At 44.2% G+C, this 20,127-nt stretch overlaps 1 protein-coding gene across 5 annotated transcripts in view; it reads right to left on the bottom strand.

Moving 5' to 3' along the window:
* Positions 1 to 20,127, bottom strand: part of MSANTD3 (Myb/SANT DNA binding domain containing 3) — a 1,118,007-nt gene that overhangs the window by 305,309 nt on the left and 792,571 nt on the right. For all 5 annotated transcript variants that reach the window (XM_077491959.1, XM_077491958.1, XM_077491961.1 and 2 more), the window contains one exon: positions 5,155 to 5,304. In XM_077491959.1, the coding sequence (XP_077348085.1) occupies positions 5,155 to 5,304 (150 nt within the window). The remainder of the gene's footprint in view (positions 1 to 5,154; positions 5,305 to 20,127) is intronic.

Here is a 20,127-nt window from a genome sequence, read left to right as displayed (position 1 = left end):
ATACCAATGGAAGGGAAAGATCCCGCGGATTGTGGGAGTTATCGTCCAATCTCATTGTTAAACATTGATCTAAAGCTCTTTACCAAACTGTTGGCATCTCGCCTCCAGCTATTATTAAACCAACTGATACATCGAGATCAAGTAGGGTTTATCCCTACTAGGGAGGCGAGAGACAACACGGTTTAGGTACTCAACCTGGTCCACTATGCTAACCAAATAAGAACCCCCTCTATCTTTTTAAGTACTGCGCAGAAAAAGCATTTGATAGGGTTAATTGGGGGTTTATGTTTGAAGTATTGAGGCATATGGGGTTAGGTGAGCACATGATAAAATGGATATCTGGAGTATACTCCTCCCCTCAGGCTCTGGTTAACCACTTTCAGACCGGACCAATTTGCTGGTCAAAGACCAGACCACTTTTTGCGATTCGGCACTGCGTCGCTTTAACTGACAATTGCGCGGTCGTGCGACGTGGCTCCCAAACAAAATTAACGTCCTTTTTTTCCCACAAATAGAGCTTTCTTTTGGTGGTATTTGATCACCCCTGCGGTTTTTATTTTTTGCGCTATAAACAAAAATAGAGCGATAATTTTGAAAAAAAACGCACTTTTTTACTTTTTGTAATAATAAATATCCCCCAAAAATATATAAAAAACATTTTTTTCCCTCAGTTTAGGCCGATACGTATTCTTCTACATATTTTTGGTAAAAAAAATCGCAATAAGCGATTATTGATTGGTTTGCGCAAAAGTTATAGCGTTTACAAAATAGGGATAGTTTTATAGCATTTTTATTAATAATTTTTTATTATTATTTTTTTTTACTAGTAATGGCGGCGATCTGCGATTTTTATTGTGACTGCGACATTGTGGGGGACCCATCGGACATTTTTGACACATTTTTGGGACCATTGTCATTTATACAGTAATCACTGCTATATAAATGCAGTGATTCCTGTGTAAATGACACTGGCAGTGAAAGGGTTAACCAGTGGGTGGCAGTGTAGGGGTTAAGTGTTCCTAGGGGTGTGTTACTAACTGTGGGGGGGTTGGGCTTTCATTTAGTGTACACTGATCTCTGCTCCAATCACATGGAGCAGAGATCAGCGTCACTAGTTGCTAGGCAGAATGGAAAAATGTTGTTTATACAGCATTTCCTCCATTCAGCCGCTCCGTGAGACGATCGCGGGGATGCCCGCGGCGATCGAGTCCGCGGGTCCCGCGACCGGACTCACGGGGGTCCCGACCAGCGCGGGAGCGCGCCGCCGGCGGCGCGCTCCCGATGGCACGGCGGCAACGAATATTGTACGCCAATATGCCTGCCCGTGCCATTCTGTCGACGTACATCGTCGTGCGCTGGTCGGGAAGTGGTTAAAGTTAACGGGGTACTCTCAGAGCCGATTAAAATTTCAAATGGAACGCGGCAGGGTTGCCCACTTTCTCCTATGCTATTTGCCCTTTCGATAGAACCACTACTGAATAAAATTAGGCTAAATCCAGATATCAGAGGTCTCCAATTAGGGGACAGGAACTAAAAAATCTCTGCGTATGCAGATGATTTTCTGTTCTCACTAGCTAGTCCACACGTCTCATTGCCAAATTTAATGAAGGAAGTAGAATATGGAGCATTAGCAAATTTTAAAATCAACTATGCAAAGTCAGAGGCAATGGGGGTAGCTTTACCCCCGGAGAAACAACAGATTCTACAACCTAATTTTAATTTTAAATGGGTCGGGACGGCTTTAAAAATACCTGGGCACACAGATCCCAGCAAAGATAGAGGAGACATTTAAGATGAATTTTCCCCCGTTGCTTAAGGCAGTTAGAACTTTAGTAGAGAAATGGCAACATGGACTGCATTCATGGTTTGGCCACTGCAATTCCATTAAAATGAGTATCCTGCCAAAATTCCTGTACTTACTACAGGCCCTACCGATAGAGATTCCATCTGCCTTCTTCCGCAAAGTAGACACGGTCTTTACTAAATTCATCTGGTCAAGTAAGCGACCAAGGATTAGTAGAAGCCGGATGACTATGTCAAAAAGAGATGGAGGTCTAGCAGTTCCAGATTTACTTAAATATTACAAGGCAGTTCATATTGGTAGGATTATCGATTGGTGTAGGCATACAGAATTTAAACTGTGGACGGAACTAGAGCAAGAAATGAGCACAGTACCCCTATGAAGAGCGATTTGGTGTTACACAGTACTACCAGAATCTTTGAAAAAGCACCCCCTTATAGGCCCGACATTGCGAATAGGGCTTAGAATCAGTCAGAATCCTAAATTTTCGTCAACACAATCCCCACTATTTCCGATACTGGGTAACCCTAGTTTTGAACCAGGGATGGAGAGTAAGGCCTTTGGGAAAAGGGTTATACTCAGGCATCACACTTTTTGCAATCTGATTCCTGGCCTACAGTGACCTTATTGACTCAACAGGGGGGGCCGATTTGAAATTAATTTTTGGCAGGCAATGCAGCTTCGGCACTTTGAGTCATTGGGTCCAGCAACAAATTATAAACGAGATCTGACAAGAATTGAATTATATTGCGAAGAGAAGGAACCTCTTTCCCGAACGATATCAAAGATATATACAATGCTCACAGCCCCCCCAGATAATTATGAGATGCCAGGTTTTGCAAAGTGGGAAAGGGACTTGGATAGGACATTCTCATCAGATCAACGTCAGAGGATGATATACCTCTCGCTAAACTCATCAGTCTGTACTGGAACTCAGGAACTAAATTATAAGCTGTTGACGAGGCGGTATTATACCCCATCGAAGCTCCAGAGATTTTCCCCTGGAGCTTCAGATCAATGTTGGAGATGCAACAGGGGACGTGGGACTCTATTCCATATTTTTTGGACTTGTCCCAGGATCAAACAGTATTGGAGGGAAGTGCAAAAGATTGTGCAAAAATTTACCGAATACTGGATGACCTGGCTTTTTTTCTGTTGCACCTCTCACATATTTCAATAAGAAAATATAAGAACTCGGTATTGTGTCATATGGTTAACGAGGCTAAGGCGTGTATTGCCCGATCTTGGAAAGACCCTAAGCCACCCACGATAGCAATGTGGTTAAATAGGGTTAGAAATGTGGGGGCTTTAGAAGATTTAGTATACTCGGCCCAGGACAGGAGTGAGCAATATGCCAAGGTATGGACAGTTTGGAATGCTTTCCTCTCTTCAGAAGAAGGAAAGAGACTGATGGGGAACAGGGAAAGATAAGGAAACCACTATGTTGTGGGATTAAATAACAAAAAAACAAACATGGAGGTCCCTGAACCCCCATTCCCTTTGGGGGTGGGTGATGGAGTGGGAGAAGGGTGGTAGAATGTAGAGGAAAGGAATAGAGGTGTGGTTTTTTTTGTTCTTGTTTTTTTTTGGGGGGGGGGGGGTCGGGGGAAAATATTAAAATAAAAGGAGGAAAGTGGAGTATTTAACAACAGTGGAGATAAATAGGATAGAATTCTCAGCTACTAAAATCGGGAAAATAGAATCTTTGCTGAGAGCAAGATGGGCTGGGAACTGTTGAATGTATGTATGTAATTATGTAGGTGTATGTAATTTAACTTTGTGACCTCTTTGAGTATAAATAAAGAATATAAAAAAAAAAAAGTTTCTATATGAGCAAATATAATCAGCAGACAATGGCAAACTAACTACAGCATTGACGAGGAGCGCTCCTTTAAATGATCCTACGTTAGGTGGGTGTGTATGGGAAGTGGATGACCATTACAAGGAGCTCCCGCACACCACCTTTACGTCCAGATGAAGCGACACATCTTGTAATGTGAAACGCATTGACGTCACTTCCAGCCAGATGCCACGCTTCTGCGATACTCCCCAGCTGGGTTGCAGGCCCGCACATCACAAACGGGAGGATGGGAATAGGTTCCGGTAACCAGTGGAAGTCAGCTTTTATGTGCATAAGGACCACGACGATGCGACATTTTGACTTACTATCCCAGCAGATAGTAGCGCGCTACATATAACAGCATCATTCCTCACAGTCTGTAAGTAATGGATAGATATCCTGACTGAGTACAGAGCAGTATATATAATATCACCGGAGGTAACAAGAATTCCTAGTGACTGTTCATGAATGAGAATGCACAGCTTTTGGATGTATGTTCAGGAGTGACATCCACTTATTTGTTTATTTTGTTGATTTATGGCACATATCTGTATATTATTGTGTAAAGTTAACTTCAATATCATCAGAGCAGCTGTTGCAGCCCATATACAGTGCCACCTCATGGATAAATAACGGAATTATTTCTGTGCTCATTATATACCAGCACATGCTGATTTCCCTGCCTTTCCTGTCTTTTGCTGGCTCGAGACCCCGGGGAGATTGATGTCAGCCCTGCCGAATCAGCAATTGCTTGCGATTCACAGGAGTGCACGGGTTGGACTGGCATCAATCTTTTCGGCATCCGGACATTGTTTATGTCCATTGTATTAATGTTTTGTGTCTCCTTGTCTGTGCTTGTTCCGACCGATTTCTTCAGATCAGTTGGTAACATTTTATATGCGTGATCTAGACAGTGGTTGCTGGATTCTGCCCACATGCGTGTTTTTGTGACTTTTTGTACCTTCATATTTACATAATTTTTTTTTAATAAATAGCAATTTTGATTAGAGATTTCATGTGATTTGCTTCTCAGTGAGCCTCATCTTTCTTGTCTCCCTCTGGGACATTTCTTTTTACTTGGTGTGAAAGTAACATTAGACAGAGCTTTATATAATAGTATATGGCTGGTAAAGACAGAAGTAACTATAATGTAGTATACATTTCTAAAGTTGGTAGAACTGCTAATTTCTCCTAAAGCAGCATTGTTCCCATCTAGATTACTGGGAGTCAGTAAGAGTTATGTTGCATTTCTGCAATACAACTGACACATGATGTACAGAAAAGAAAGCTGCTAAGACTTTATGGGCTTTACCAGATTTAGACATGCTCCACCATAACAGGGTTGCAGTGGCCATGAAAAGTTTTTCACGTCTTTAATCTTTCCATACAAGTATGACTGTTACAGCTATGGGGGCCCATTGCACATGTAATGCTTTGCAGGCTTATTTTGTTAACATACTTAAACCTTATTTTAGTGTAGGTTAGCTCTCCTAAACAATAGAAGATAAAGTACCTTTCTCTACAGAACTGGAAGGTGAGCCTTCGCCACACAGTGATTCTGTTTCCGGTGCTTTGTTGTATTGTTTGGTCTGGATCTTCCCTTGTTCATCAATAAGAAGTTCAAGATCTAAAAGGTTAACTTTCTTGCTGTCCATTTCTAAACCTTAAGAAAAAAAATAAGACAGCTACAGTTACTAGTGACAATTATGAAGACACAAATATTCAGGTTGGAGACAGGAAAAACTTAGATTCAGTAAAAATTGCTTTATCATTTACATTATTTAAATAGTATCCTGAACACAGAGGGACCAATTAACTTTTTAGGTTGGAGGTTCTACCCAGACTTGGCCATTTTAACGTTGGCAGATATTTCCAACACCTTGGCAGTTATAACTAATGCCATGTACACACGACTGGACTTTTTGACAGCAAAGGTCTGACGGAACGAGTCCGGACAATTTGATCGTGTGTGGGCTCCATCGGACCTTTGCTTGCTAAAAATCCGGCGGACTTTAGAAAAAGAATGTGTTTTAAATTTCCCAGCCGGAACTCCGCCGGTCCGAATAATACGTTTGTGTGTATGTTAATCCAGACGGACAAAAACCGACGCTAGGGCAGTTATTGGCTACTGTCTATGAACTTCCTTATTCTAGTTCAGTCATACGTCATCACGTTCGAATCCATTGGACTTTGGTGTGATTGTGTGTGTCCAAGTCCATTCATTCAGAAAGTCCGCCAGCTCGCGGCCAAAGTTAAAAAAGATATAAACTATAAAAAAAAAGAGCTTTTAAAAAAAATATAAACATTTAGGAACGCTAGTGTCATTTAAATGTTACAAAGAATATAACAGAATATGTAAAAAGGAAATCAATGATGCAAAAATTCAAAAGGAAAGACAGATTGCAAAAGATAGGACAAACCCCCAAAAATTCTTCAAATATATTAATAGTAAAAAGGTCAAGTCTGAGCATGGCCCTTTACAAAATAATCTGGAGTGGGTGACTGGGGACAAAGAGAAGGCTAACTTATTAAATCATTTCTTCAGCTCTGTGTACACAAAGGAGCATGGGCGAGCTCATGTCCATAATGGGGATGGTAGTGACGCAGCCCCAAATCCACAATGGCTCAAAAGTGATATGGTCCAGAAATATTTGGACAGAATAAAGGTGGATATAGCACCTGGACCTGATGGCATCCACCCACGGATCCTAAAAGAATTGAGCTCTGTAACACAGGAATAGTACCACTGGATTGGCGCAGGGCCAATGTAGTGCCTATATTTAAAAAGGGAACAAAGTCTTTACCAAGTAACTATAGACCTGTTAGTTTAACTTCTATAGTTGGGAAGATACTGGAGGGATTAATAAAAGACCACATAGACAAGTTCTTGCAGGAAAAAAATATTTTAACCACTTGACAACTGGGCACTTAAACACCCTTAATAACCAGACCAATTTTCAGCTTTCAGTGCTCTCACAATTTGAATGACAGTTACTCAGTCATGCAACACTGTACCCATATGAAATTTTCGTCCTTTTTTTCACACAAATAGAGCTTTCTTTTGGTGGTATTTGATCGCCTCTGGGTTTTTTTTTTTTTTGTGCTATAAATGAAAAAATACCGAAAATTTTGTAAAAAAAATGCTTTTTTCTTTATTTCTATTAATTTTTTTTGTAAATAAGTAATTTTTCTTCATAAATTTGGCCAAAAATGTATACTGCTAAATATCTTTAGTAAAAATAACCCAAATTAGTGGAAATTTTTTATTCTCTGTGAAAGTTATACGGTGTACAAGCTATGGTGCCAATCGCTGAAAATGTATCAATTTGATCACATCTGATGTACTGACAGCCTATCTCATTTCTTGAGACCCTAACAAGCCAGTAAAGTACAAAAACCCCCAAATGACCCCATTTTGGAAAGTAGACATTCCAAGGTATTTAGTACATGGCACAGTTAGTTTTTTGAACTTGTCATTTTTTCCCACAATTCTTTGCAAAATGAAGATTTTTTTAAATTAAATTTTTTTTCACACCAAATTGTCATTATAACAGGTTATTTCTCTCACACAGCATGTACATTCAACAAATGAAACCCCAAAATAAATTCTGCTGCTCCTCCTGAGTACGGCAATACCACATGTGTGAGACTTTTACACAGCCTGGCCACATACACACACCCAACATTGAAGTGACCCCATTTTGGAAAGCAAACACCCCAACGTATAATCTATGAGGCATAATGAGTCCTTTGAATGGTTCATTTTTTTCCCAAAGTTTTTGGAAAATGTGGAAAAAAAATTAAAATGCATTTTTTTTACAAAAAGTTGTCCATTTATAAGATATTTCCAACACATAGCATGTACATAGGAAAAATGACACCCCAAAATATATTCTGCTACTCCTCCTGAGTATGGCGATACCACATGTGTGAGACTTTTACACAGCCTGGCCACATACACAGGCCCAACATTGAAGTAGCAACTTCAGGCGTTCTAGGAGCATAAATTACCCATCTAATCTCTCAACCACCTATTACACTTTTGAAGGCCCTGGAGCCCCAGGACAATGGAAATGCCCACAAAGTGACCCCATTTTGGAAAGCAAACACCCCAACGTATAATCTATGAGGCATAATGAGTCCTTTGAATGGTTCATTTTTTTCCCAAAGTTTTTGGAAAATGTGAAAAAAAAATTAAAATGCATTTTTTTTACAAAAAGTTGTCCATTTATAAGATATTTCCAACACATAGCATGTACATAGCAAAAATGACACCCCAAAATATATTCTGCTACTCCTCCTGAGTATGGCGATACCACATGTGTGAGACTTTTACACAGCCTGGCCACATACACAGGCCCAACATTGAAGTAGCAACTTCAGGCGTTCTAGGAGCATAAATTACCCATCTAATCTCTCAACCACCTATTACAATTTTGAAGGCCCTGGAGCACCAGGACAATGGAAACGCTCACAAAGTGACCCTATTTTGGAAAGCAAACACCCCAACGTATAATCTATGAGGCATAATGAGTCCTTTGAATGGTTCATTTTTTTCCCAAAGTTTTTGGAAAATGTGGAAAAAAAATGAAAATGCATTTTTTTTTACAAAAAGTTGTCCATTTATAAGATATTTCCAACACATAGCATGTACATAGCAAAAATTACACCCCAAAATATATTCTGCTACTCCTCCTGAGTATGGCGATACCACATGTGTGAGACTTTTACACAGCCTGGCCACATAGAGGCCCAACATCTTAGAAGCATCATCAGGTGTTCTAGGAACATAACTTGCGCATCCAATTTCCTTACAATCTATCACATTTTTGAAGGCCCTTCATATTTCTAACATAGCACGTACATACCAAGTAACGGGTAAACAAAAAATTACCTGTGGTTTTAGTAGTCCAATTGTCCACAGGAGAGCCCTGATCCAGGCAGCAGGCAGGGACGTGGTTAGCGACAGTGAATGGAATTGTCCAGGCAGCAGGCAGGAATATTGCCCATCCTGGTAGTAAGAAAAAACATGGTCCAAGTAGCAGGCTATGAAATAATGGGGAAAGGGGTAGAGGCTTCTCCCGCCCAAATCTCTTTGAAGCCTCTGAGTCTCCAGTCCCTAATTCGGGAATAAGAAAACTAAAAAATTAGTTTTCTTCATCCAGAAAAACTATTCTGGAACCCTTCACATATGTGAGACCCCTTTTGTTCCCACTAGCATAGCAGGGTAAAAGATAAATCCAAGAGGCAGGCAAAAAACGTGGTCAAACAGTCCATGGTCAGTTCCAGAGAAGGCAGAGGCAGGTACAGTTTAGCGTTAGGCAGAAGCGTGGTCGTATAACAGGCCAGGGTCAGTTCCGGAGAAGGCAGAGGTATGTTTAGCGTTAGGCAAAAGCTTGGTCGTATAACAAGCCAGGGTCAGTTCCGGAGAAGGCAGAGGTATGTTTAGCGTTAGGCAAAAGCTTGGTCGTATAACAGGCCAGGGTCGGTTCCGGAGAAGGCAGAGGTATGTACAGTTCAGTGCAGTGACATAAGGGGTGTGGAGAAAAATGACAGGAAATGAGAATTACGTTTACCATACTTCCCTAATAATGTAGAGAAGTATGGTAACGGCGGAAGCATTCACCTATACAGAGGCCTGGTTGGGAAGGACAATCGGGACAATAAAATGTGGTGTCTCTTCTAATTCCTCCTCTGGAGCACACCCGGCATTTTTTCTGACGTCTGCAGCCTGTTTCATGGGGGGGGATTTTGTCAGGAATGTGGCACTTGTGGAGTCTGCTCACACAATCAGAGCGAATAGTTTCTGGTGGGCCTTCAGGGTACAAAAGGGCAGAAATAACTTCTTCTTGGTAGTACAAATAGGATACGGGGTTCTCTGTAGATTTTTGGTAAAGAACATAAGTGTTATACATGGCCAAACTGAAAAGATAAATGGACACTTTTTTATACCAGTGGCGGGATTTTCTTGTGGGAAGGTATGGTTCAATCATCTGATCGTTAAAGTCCACTCCTCTCATAAACAAATTGTAATCATAGATGCAGGCTGGTTTCTGGATTGGGCCATTTCTTCTGGAGACTTCTATGTAGGTGTCATTATGGATTGTCGTCAGCATGTGGACGTTTCGTTTGTTCCTCCACTTGACAGCCAATAGCTCCTGGTTCCTCAAAGATGCCGTCTCCCCTCGTTGTAGCCTTTCATTGATGAGTTTTTGCGGGAAGCCCTTTCTATTGGCTCTCACTGTACCACATGCTGGGGTGTCTCTCCGGTGAAGATTGTGGAAGAGGGGCAAGCTCGTATAAAAATTATCCACATAAAGATGGTATCCCTTTCCAAGGAGTGGATAGACAAGCTGCCAGACCACTCTTCCGCTGGCTCCAATGTACTCTGGGCATTCAAGGGGGTGCAGTTGGGCGTCCTTCCCTTTGTACACCAGGAAGGAGTAGATGTATCCCGTGGCTCGATCCCAAAGTTTGTACATTTTAACCCCATATTGGGCCCTTTTGCTGGGGATAAACTGTTTGATGCCAAGCCTGCCTGAGAATTTTACAAGGGACTCATCCACAGAAATATTCTGTTCGGGGGTATATAATTGGGGAAATTTTTCAGAGAAATAATTTAGGAGTGGCCGAATTTTAAATAGTTTGTCAAAAGCTGGGTCATTTCGGGGAAGGCACTGGGTGTTGTCATTGTAGTGGAGGAACCGCATAATCATTACGTATCGTGATCTTGGCTTAGGGATGAGAAGAGTGGCATGTGGTGGACAGGTTTGGTAGACCAATAGGAGTACAATTGTTTTTTTTTTTGAAAGTCCCATAGAAAAAGTTAGGCCTAAGAAAATTTTGAATTCCTCTACAGTTAGTTCTCTCCACTAAAAGGGACGGGCATAACTAGAGCCAGGGTTGCTTACTATGTGCTGCTGTACGTAGAGGTTGCACTGGGCCACAATGGACGATAGTAAGTCTTCGGTGAAAGCCAAATGAAAAAAATCTAGCATTGAAAAATCATCGGTGTTCACCTGGACACCTGGCTGGGTGGTGAAGGGGGGGATATTTGCTTCTCCGGAATTAGAGGGCAGCCACAGGGGGTGTTGAAGGGCATAGGGAAGGCTGGCATGGCCCCTATTCGAGGTGGACGGCACTGCTCTCGGGACTGCTCTCGAGGTGGACGGCACTGCTCTCGGGGTGGACGGCACTGCTCTCGGGGTGGACGGCACTGCTCTCGAGGTGGACGGCACTGCTCTCGATGTGGACGGCTGTGCTCTAGAGGTGAACGGCTCTGCGCTGCTGGTAGTAGGCTGCTGCTCCACGCCAGAACGCATTCTTTTCACGGGCACATATTCCTCTTCTGATTCAGTATCAGACCCGCTGCTTGTAACGGGTTCAAAGGGCAGAATCCGAATCGGACAGAGAATCAGAGAGCTCCGCGCTGCTCTCATCGGTTATACTTAGAAGCTGGTAGGCCTCCTCGCTAGTAAAATATTTTTTTGCCATACTGGTGGCTGGTGAGGCTGCACTGGTGGGCACAGGTGGTACTGGTGGGCACAGGTGGCACTGGTGGACACAGGCGGCACTGGTGGACACAGGCGGCACTGGGCACTATAGTGGCTTTGGTTGCACTGGTGTGGCTCTGGTGGCACTGATTAGCACACAGATGGCACTGGTGGGCACACAGATGGCACTGGTGGGCACACAGGCGGCACTGGTGGGCACAGGCGGCACTGATGTCACTATAGTGGCTTTGGTTGCACTGGTGTGGCTCTGGTGGCACTGACTAGCACACAGATGGCACTGGCGGGCACAGGCGGCACTGGCGGGCACAGGCGGCACTGGTGGGGCACATGCGGCACTGGTGGGGCACAGGCGGCACTGGTGAGGCACAGGTGGCACTGGTGGGGCACAGGCGGCACTGATGTTGCACTGATGGGCACAGGTGGCACTGATTGGCACAGGTGGCACTGGTGTGGCACTGGTGTGCACTGTAGTGGCACTGGTGTGGATCTGGTGGCACAGGGGTGGCACAGGTGTGGCACAGGTGGCACACAGGTGACAGATGGCACAGAGGTGACAGATGGCACAGAGGTGACAGATGGCACTGTTGTGGCACTGCTGATCACTGTTGTGGCACTGCTGGGCACTGTTGTAGCACTGCTGGGGCACTGCTGGGCACTGTTTTATACACTCACTCGTCACTCGATAGCTCTCCTCTCCTCTCACGCTGCATCGGTGTGAGGAGAGAGATTAACTTTTCATGACCCCATGACATTTTTGTTTACATTTTGTGATCGCTCCGTCATTGGACGGAGCAATCACGTGGTAAAGGACCGCTGCTATTGGCCCTTTACCGCGATCCGTGTTGCGCCGGGTCCCGTGAACCCGGCGAGCACGGATGTTCCGGTGTGCGCGCCCGAGGGGGCGCGCAGGAACGATTCTCCGGGAGGACGTCATATGACGGCCTCCCAGAGATAACAAACCGACCTGTAGCCGTCATTTGGCTATAGGCCGGTTATTAGGTGGTTAAGCAACAGACAGCATGGATTCATGAAAGACAGAAGTTGTCAGACAAACCCGATTTCTTTTTATGAGGTGGTAAGTAAAACCTTGGACAGAGGGGTTGCGGTGGACGTGATATATTTGGATTTTGCAAAAGCGTTCGATGCAGTTCCGCACACACGGCTCATGTGTAAGGTAAAGTCTACAGGTTTGGAAATATCAGTTTGTAAATGGATAGAAAACTGGCTAAAAGACAGAATTCAGAGAGAATAGTGGTTAATGATTCTTACTCTGAATGGTCTAAGGTTATCAGTGGTGTATACCAAGGTTCAGTGCTAGGACCCTTACTTTTTAATATCTTTATAAATTATATTGGGTCTGGGATCAAAAATAACATTTCCATCTTTGCAGATGACACCAAGCTATGCAGTGGAATAATGTCTATACAGGATGTCTCCAATTTACAAGTCGACCTCAATGCTCTGTCTAATTGGGCGACTATGTGGCAGATGAGGTTTAATGTTGAGAAATGTAAAGTTATGCACTTGGGGGCTAAGGATATGCATGCATCATACATGCTAGGGGGAGTACAACTGGGGGAATCCATAGTGGAGAAGGATCTGGGGGTTTTGGTAGATCATAAGCTCAATAATAGCATGCAATGCCAAGCTGCGGTTTCCAAAGCGAGCAAAGTCCTTTCCTGTATCGAGAGGTATGGACTCCAGAGAGAGTTATCATTTTACGCCTGTTCAAATCATTAGTAAGACCTCATCTAGAATATGCAGTTCAGTTTTGGGCACCAGTTTTCAAAAAGAATATCGGGGAACTGGAGAAAGTGCAGAGAAGGGCAACCAAACTGATAAGAGGCATGGAGGAACTCAGCTATGAGGAAAGGTTAGAGGAACTGAATTTATTCACTCTTGATAAGAGGTGATTAAAGCAGGGTTCCACCCTAAAGTGGAACTTCCGCTAATCGAAACCCTCCCCCCCTCCGGTGTCACAATTGGCACCTTTCAGGGGGGAGGGGGGTGCAGATACCTGTCAAAGATAGGTATTTACACCCACTTTCGAGCATAGACTCCCACGGGAGTCTATGCTTCTTCCTGTCCCTGCACGTTGTCTGCTGGGACACACATGGGTCCCAGAGACCGCGCAGACAATTCCTATTGCGCTGCGCGACTCGCGCATGCGCAGTAGGGAACCGGGAAGTGAAAGCCGCTTCACTTCACTTCCTGATTCCCTCACCTAGAATGGTGGCGGCAGCAGCCGAGCGATCGATTGGCCTCTGCATCGCTGGACCCCAGGACAGGTGAGTGTCCATTTATTAAAAGTCAGCAGCTGCAGTATTTGTAGCTGCTGGCTTTTAATATTTTTTTCCGCAGTGCAGTCCCACTTTAAGGGGGGATATGATCAACATGTACAAATATATAAAGGGGTCCATATAGTTGGTGTCGAGTTATTCATTTTACAGTCAACAAAGAGGACAAGGGGGCACTCTTTACGTCTAGAGGAAAAGATTTTATCTCCAAATACGGAAAGGTTTCTTCACAGTAAGAGCTGTGAAAATGTGGAATAGACTCCCTGCAGAGGTGGTTCTGGCCAGCTCAGTGGATTGCTTTAAAAAGGGCCTGGATTATTTCCTAAGTGTACATAACATAACTGGGTACTAACATTTATAGGCAAAGTTAATCCGGGGAAAATCCGATTGCCTCCCGGGGGATCAGGAAGGAATTTTTTCCCCTGCTTTAGCAAATTGGATCATGCTCTGCTGGGGTTTTTTGCCTTCCTCTGGATCAACTGTGGGTATAGAATTGGGTATATGGGATGGTATGTAACCGCCGAAAGTCCGTCGGGTCATGTGTACATGGCATTGAAAGGTTTTGCAGCATCTAATTCTGGGGATGCTCTGCAGGTGATCCTGTGATGCCTTCCATGCCATTTCGCCACTGTTAAATATAGATAGCAAATGTTTATAAGGATCAGTTTTAGGGTCTTTTAGTAAGCAAAACTGGGAAGCAACACAGAAAACGATAGAGCTGGGAAACCACCATTTTGTTTTACCTCCTGATGGCACAGCACTTCAGCAAAACTACAATAGTTGTAGGTCGGTATTATACAATTGAAATTTTTAAATATATGCTTTTTAAGCATGTTATATATCTTTTTTACTGTGCAAGTTAAATGTTTGCAAATGTGTGCAGGGTCACTGGATTCATAGAGCTGATTGACATGCACAGCAGGAGAGGACTGGAGAGGCATGCCTGAGAGAACTGGGAGCATGCAGTCTGGAATAGGTGCAGAACCAGTGCAGTGGACTGTGGTGTCATGGGCAGTGGAGAAGCAAGCTGCAGTCAGGAGGGCTGGCAGGGCCTGAAGATGGGTTACTGAACACAGTAGCCGCATGTAGGACAGCTAGCACCAGGGACTTGCTATTTTGCTACACTATAGGGGCCCGCAGTCCCTGCCTGCAAAAAGCAATTGCTAAGGCCTGGCTGAGCCAGTTTCAGGCCTAATCACTTTGTGCTAGCTGTGCCCAAGGATTGGAGAGGAAGCGATGTGCAGGAAGAGAAATGGTGTTTATATACAGGACTTTATATAGTTTTCTCAAGCACGTTCTTCCAATTTTAATGGGCATCCCATACTTCCCTTACCACATCCAAGTTAAACCCCCTCAATAAAACAAAACAAAAAACCAAAAAAACCAAAGCGCGCGTACCGTTCTAATGCCGCGTACACACGACCAGACTTTTCGAGGGACTAAGTCTGACAGACTTTCGACGGAGTTCTGACAGAGTTCTGATGGACTTTCCGAATGAACGGACTTGGCCACACACAATCACACCAAAGTCCGACGGATTCGAACGTGATGACGTACGACTGGACTAGAATAAGGAAGTTCATAGCCAGTAGCCAATAGCTGCCCTAGCGTCGGTTTTTGTCCGTCGGACTAGCACACATACGAGCGGATTTCTCAGTAGGAACTGGGGCCGGCGGAGTTCTGTCGGAAAAATTTGAAACATGTTCCATTTCTAAAGTCTGTCAGACTTTTGCAAATCAAAAGTCCGCTGCAGCCCACACACGTTTGAATGGTCTGCCGGAATCATTCTGTCAGACTTTTGATGTTGAAAAGTCTGGTCGTGTGTACGGGGCATAAGTCTGAGTGTCTGAGAGGTGTATGCCAGGCTGGGCAGGGTGACAGGTGACCACAATATTCAGCAGCTCTTATGGGGGTACCGCTACACGGACAAAACTTCAAACCAAAGACTCTGGGGACATTTTGGTGTTAGGGTTAAACCACTGACAGATGTGAATCATCCTGTCCTCTAACACAGGTTACCAGCTAACATTTACAAAAAAGAAACAAGTTCTGATGCTAACTACCAAAGTTTTGCTTTGAATCTGGCCCCAAGAAAATTACCCCATTACTGGAACCTGTCACCACTGCCAACATTACCGAATGAAAACACAATACAAAGGGTAATCCATCTTTAAAGAGGAAGTAAACCCTGATGAGTTTACTTCCTTTCATTCCCTGCAAAGGCAAAGCATAATGGACTACTATGTATCGCATAGTAGTCCATTATGTGTCACTTACCTGACACAGTAGCCAGCGATGTCACCGCTGTCCCCTGTAGTCCGGCGCATCCATCTTCTCGGTGGGGTCTCGCTGCTCCACCGCCGTCATCGTTGACGATGCCGCGCTCAGTGCGCCTGCGTGCCGATGTCTACGGCACATGCGCCGTATACAGCGGTGCCTGTCTTTCGCCAAATATCTCCTAAACCATGTAGGTTTAGGAGATATTTCTTGGACCTACAGGTAAGCCTTAATCTAGGGTCACCTACATAGCCATAGAGTAAATAGCCTAAGGCTCCGCCTCCCCTCCGATGTGCAGTGGTCTAGCGGCTTCAATTTCTCTTCTCGGGGGGTCTCCCAGAGTCCCAGGTGACCAGGTCTGTGAGTAACGTGGTCGGTGACGGTGAAGACGCTGAGGAGAACATGGAGGCTGGAGACCAGGAGAAGAGGGAGACACAGACACTAGAGAGAAGAAAAACAATTGGAACCCCCCACAAGCAGCAGCAGGTACTAGTACAGCAGCACAGTCATGATCATCATCATGCGTACAGTCAGGTGCTGATGTTACCCCATTTATGGGGACTGATGTATGTTACCGCATTTATGGGGACTGATGTATGTTACCGCATTTATGGGGACTGATGTATGTTACCGCATTTATGGGGACTGATGTATGTTACCGCATTTATGGGGACTGATGTATGTTACCACATTTATGGCCCATAACATGTCAGCACCCATAAAATATGGCGGCAGATGTTACGGCATTTATGGCGGCAGATTTTACCGCATTTATGGGGGCTGATGTTACCGCATTTATGGGTGATCATCAGGTGCAGTTGTAATTTTTATGTAGTGCCAATCCATAATCTGTTAATTGGAAGATTAAAGAGTTTGACTTGTAGTTTTGTTAGCCTTTTTTTTTTGTTGTTAAGGTTATCTGAAAGATGGGTTTCAAATGTTTTGATAGGGGCGCAGTTTCAGTTCTTGCCATAGGCGCCATTTTCACGAGATACGCCTCTGTACTCAAGCACAAGCACATGTAACGATCAATACCACATGGTGCGGTCCATTGGACATTCCCATAGATGATACTGAACCTATAATTACTCAGAAACCGTTTTCTTTTTTAGTGGATCAGACTCCGGATCCCAACAAAACTGAAAAAGGAAAGAAATTGGCTGCACACCGACGTCCATTTATTGAATGTTCCATACAAATAATGGCACACACCACGGTTGCAGTAGCCGGAACAGAAGGTGGACTAGTTTTACACAGCTACACTGTACTTACTCATCACCTTGAGGTGCGCTACTGGCATGGAGGGCCATCCAAAAAAATAAATAAAAAGTGCATTAATAAAATGTAAAAAGTAAAAAAAAAAAAAATGTCTTCACTTACCTGAAACGCTGTTGCTAGGCAGTCTTCCTAATCTGCCTCTTCCTATTCCGCAGCGCTTCCTCCTCTCCGGTGAGCGGCCCCGTTGCTTTCTGGGACTTGTATGTCCCAGAAAACAATGGGGCCATTCACAAAGCACCATGCGACTTGCGAATGCGCAGTAAGAAACGGGCAGTGAAACCGCAAGACTCCACTGCCTGTTTCCCTTTGTTAGGATGGAGGTGCCGGCAGTTGATCCAATGGACGGATCAGCTGCAGGGAGGCCGACATCACGGGATCATTGGACAGATAAGTGTCCTTATTAAAAGTCAGCAGCTACAGTGGCAAAAAGGCAAAAGAAAAAGATTTACCTTAAAATGCCAAATGCACATCAGTAAAAACTGATCTCTACCAATCTGAAAACACCCATATGCAAATAAATACCAACAGACAATTGATCATGTCAATACATATAAAACCATCAAATATAAAAAAAAAAAAAAAAATCATATAAAGAAATGTAAACAAAAAAGAATTTCGTATATATAATTAAAGAAACTTCAAAATGACACACAAAAAGGAAAGAAAAATAAGACCAAAAATTGCATGTAAAATCATGAATTATCTTCTGTATATATATAAAAAAAAAAAATCATGAGTGCATATATAAGTATTATATACCAAATTAACCTCAAATGTATTTACTGCATATGTCTTACAGTTATAAAATAACCAATGTAAGGCCTGATTAATAAATTGTGAACATGACTATATCAGACTAGACATGGCAACAAAGCCATGCCACGTATAGGACTGTGTGTACCATATATGTGAGCTCCCACCTACCAGATCATTACACCAAATCTATATCTATATCTATATCTATCGCAAAATACAGATATTGGAAGGGATAGAAGAATGAACTAGTAAAAACACATGGAGCAAAAGGCAAAGATAAAGCAAAACAGAGCATATTATGAACTATCTGCATAAAAGGTATGTGCTGCTGCGCCGCAGGGAGGCGCCGGAATTAATTCATAAAAATGACTTGCAACTCATTCAAAGTTCAAACCCAAGAGTCTGGAGATGGAATATCCAGAATATCTCTCTGCGTCACAGCACGCGAAAGGAATCTCCACCTCTCTTTGGGAATCTAATCTTGTCTATGACTTGAATTTGCATGGTGGATTTATTACCTTCCTGACATGAAATAAAATGTTTAGCTATATGTGTAGATTTAATTTTCTTCAATACTATAGACATGTTCATAGAACCTGTCACGTAGACATCTAGTTGTCCTCCCCACATATTGGACACAACAGGCACTACATGAAATTAGATAAATCACAAAGCTTGTGTGACGAAACGTCCCTGCACTCAGCTTGAGTACTTTCGTCATATCCCGCTTCCTCCCAGTCTGAATATAGATATCAGATATTCCATCCGCTCACAAGTACAAGACAAGACTTTTTTAGCTGTTCAACACGGACTGCTTTTATTACAACCAAAATGACAAGTATTTATATACAGTAGAAGAGACGGTCCTCCCTCCTGCTCATTACTCTAGCAATACACCAGTGAGGCCCGGAACGGAAAAGAGAAAAAAAAAAAAGTAGTGCAGGGCCGGGCATGACCGTGTGTTTAGGGGAGACAATGAAGAGATTAGAGGGGGGGGCAGTGAGAAAAGTCCAAGGGGGAGTGGTAATATATGAGGAGGCGGGGCTGGGCAACAGAAAGTTGTGGCGAAAGAAATGAGGAGGCAGTTTTTTGCTCTGCTCCTCCAACATGGCTGAGATGTCACTCGGATGAGGGTCTTTATGGATGACCAGGTGAGCGGATGGAGGCTGGGAGGTGAGGGTTGCTGTGCATGCAGAGTTTGCGGCCTCTGGCACTCTGTTTTCACCAGGGCCCTCATCTGGGACCATGCACCAGGCAAGGAGCCCTCTGGGGGAACAATCCGGTCCCCCAGCAAAGAATAGCCAGCCGTCTGCCTGAGCAGGGTCTGGGCGGACTCCACGCCACCAGCCCAGCTCAGTGGGCGGGGCCACGGGCTGTTATGGTGCCGCTTCCCGGCCCATGAATCGCAGGACTACTACCTCCTCTGCCTGCATCGCTGCGCGGGGAGGAAGGCTTGGCGAGGGAGACTTAGTATGGCCATCAGGCTGCTTATACAAAAAAGGGCGGGGCTCAGATGGTGGGCGTGGCCTATACCGGCGGCTCGAGATGGCACAAGATGGCGGTGGAAGGATGAGGTTGACCTTCCAGGTCACAGTATGTGAGGGCATGTGTGGAACCGTGGCAGGAGGCAGAGCTTCAGGGGTGAGACGCGCAGTACAACGGAGGGACTCCACGGCCCCCAGGACCTCTTTGCCTGGGGGGCTGAAGACACCACCGATCCTGGTCTGGGACCACAGGTCGGAAGGCGAGCTGACAGTGTGTGAGGAGGAGGAGCCGCAGGAATGCGAGCCAGCAATGGAGGCAAGCGAGGCGGCTGTTGGGGTTCCAGTCAGCCTGGTAAGTCAAATAATGTCTAAATGTTTTTCGTTTAAGTTGCATTGCAGGATTTGTTGGGGGGTTGGAAAGGAGGGGGTGCAATGTCGGCAGTAGTTGCTCCTCCTTGAACAGAGGTGGTGGATGCTGGCCCACAAGTGGCGGCGGTGCACCTGCCAGTTTGGGGACAGTGGTGCAGTGGTGGGGTTGTCAGGTAATAGTAGGATGGAGATGGTAAGGATTGCAGATGCAAAAAAATAAAATAAAAAAATAAATAAAAACAAAATAAATAATAATAAAAAAAAAAAAAAAAAAAATGTGAGATGTACGGGTGCTTTGAGTGTCCCCTGGGAACACAATTAAATAGGGGGTCCGAGATACGATTTGAAAAGGCAAGTGTGTGGAGATCTCGTTATGGCCACCTTTAAAAAAAGGGGGGGGAATTTACATTTTAAGTGTATAGGGTCAAGCAGGAAGATCAAGGGAAAAAGGATGAAGGTAAGAGGAGGTACTGATCGCTTTTGCCGAAGGCAGTCGCCATTATGCGATTGT

Source organism: Lithobates pipiens, unplaced genomic scaffold (genome assembly GCF_037356315.1).
Source record: "Lithobates pipiens isolate NorthernLeopardFrog02 unplaced genomic scaffold, aLitPip1_a1.2 Scaffold_19, whole genome shotgun sequence".
NCBI lineage: Eukaryota > Metazoa > Chordata > Amphibia > Anura > Ranidae > Lithobates > Lithobates pipiens.
Note: the sequence above shows the minus strand (reverse complement) of the source record. Positions and strands in the feature narration are given on the sequence as shown.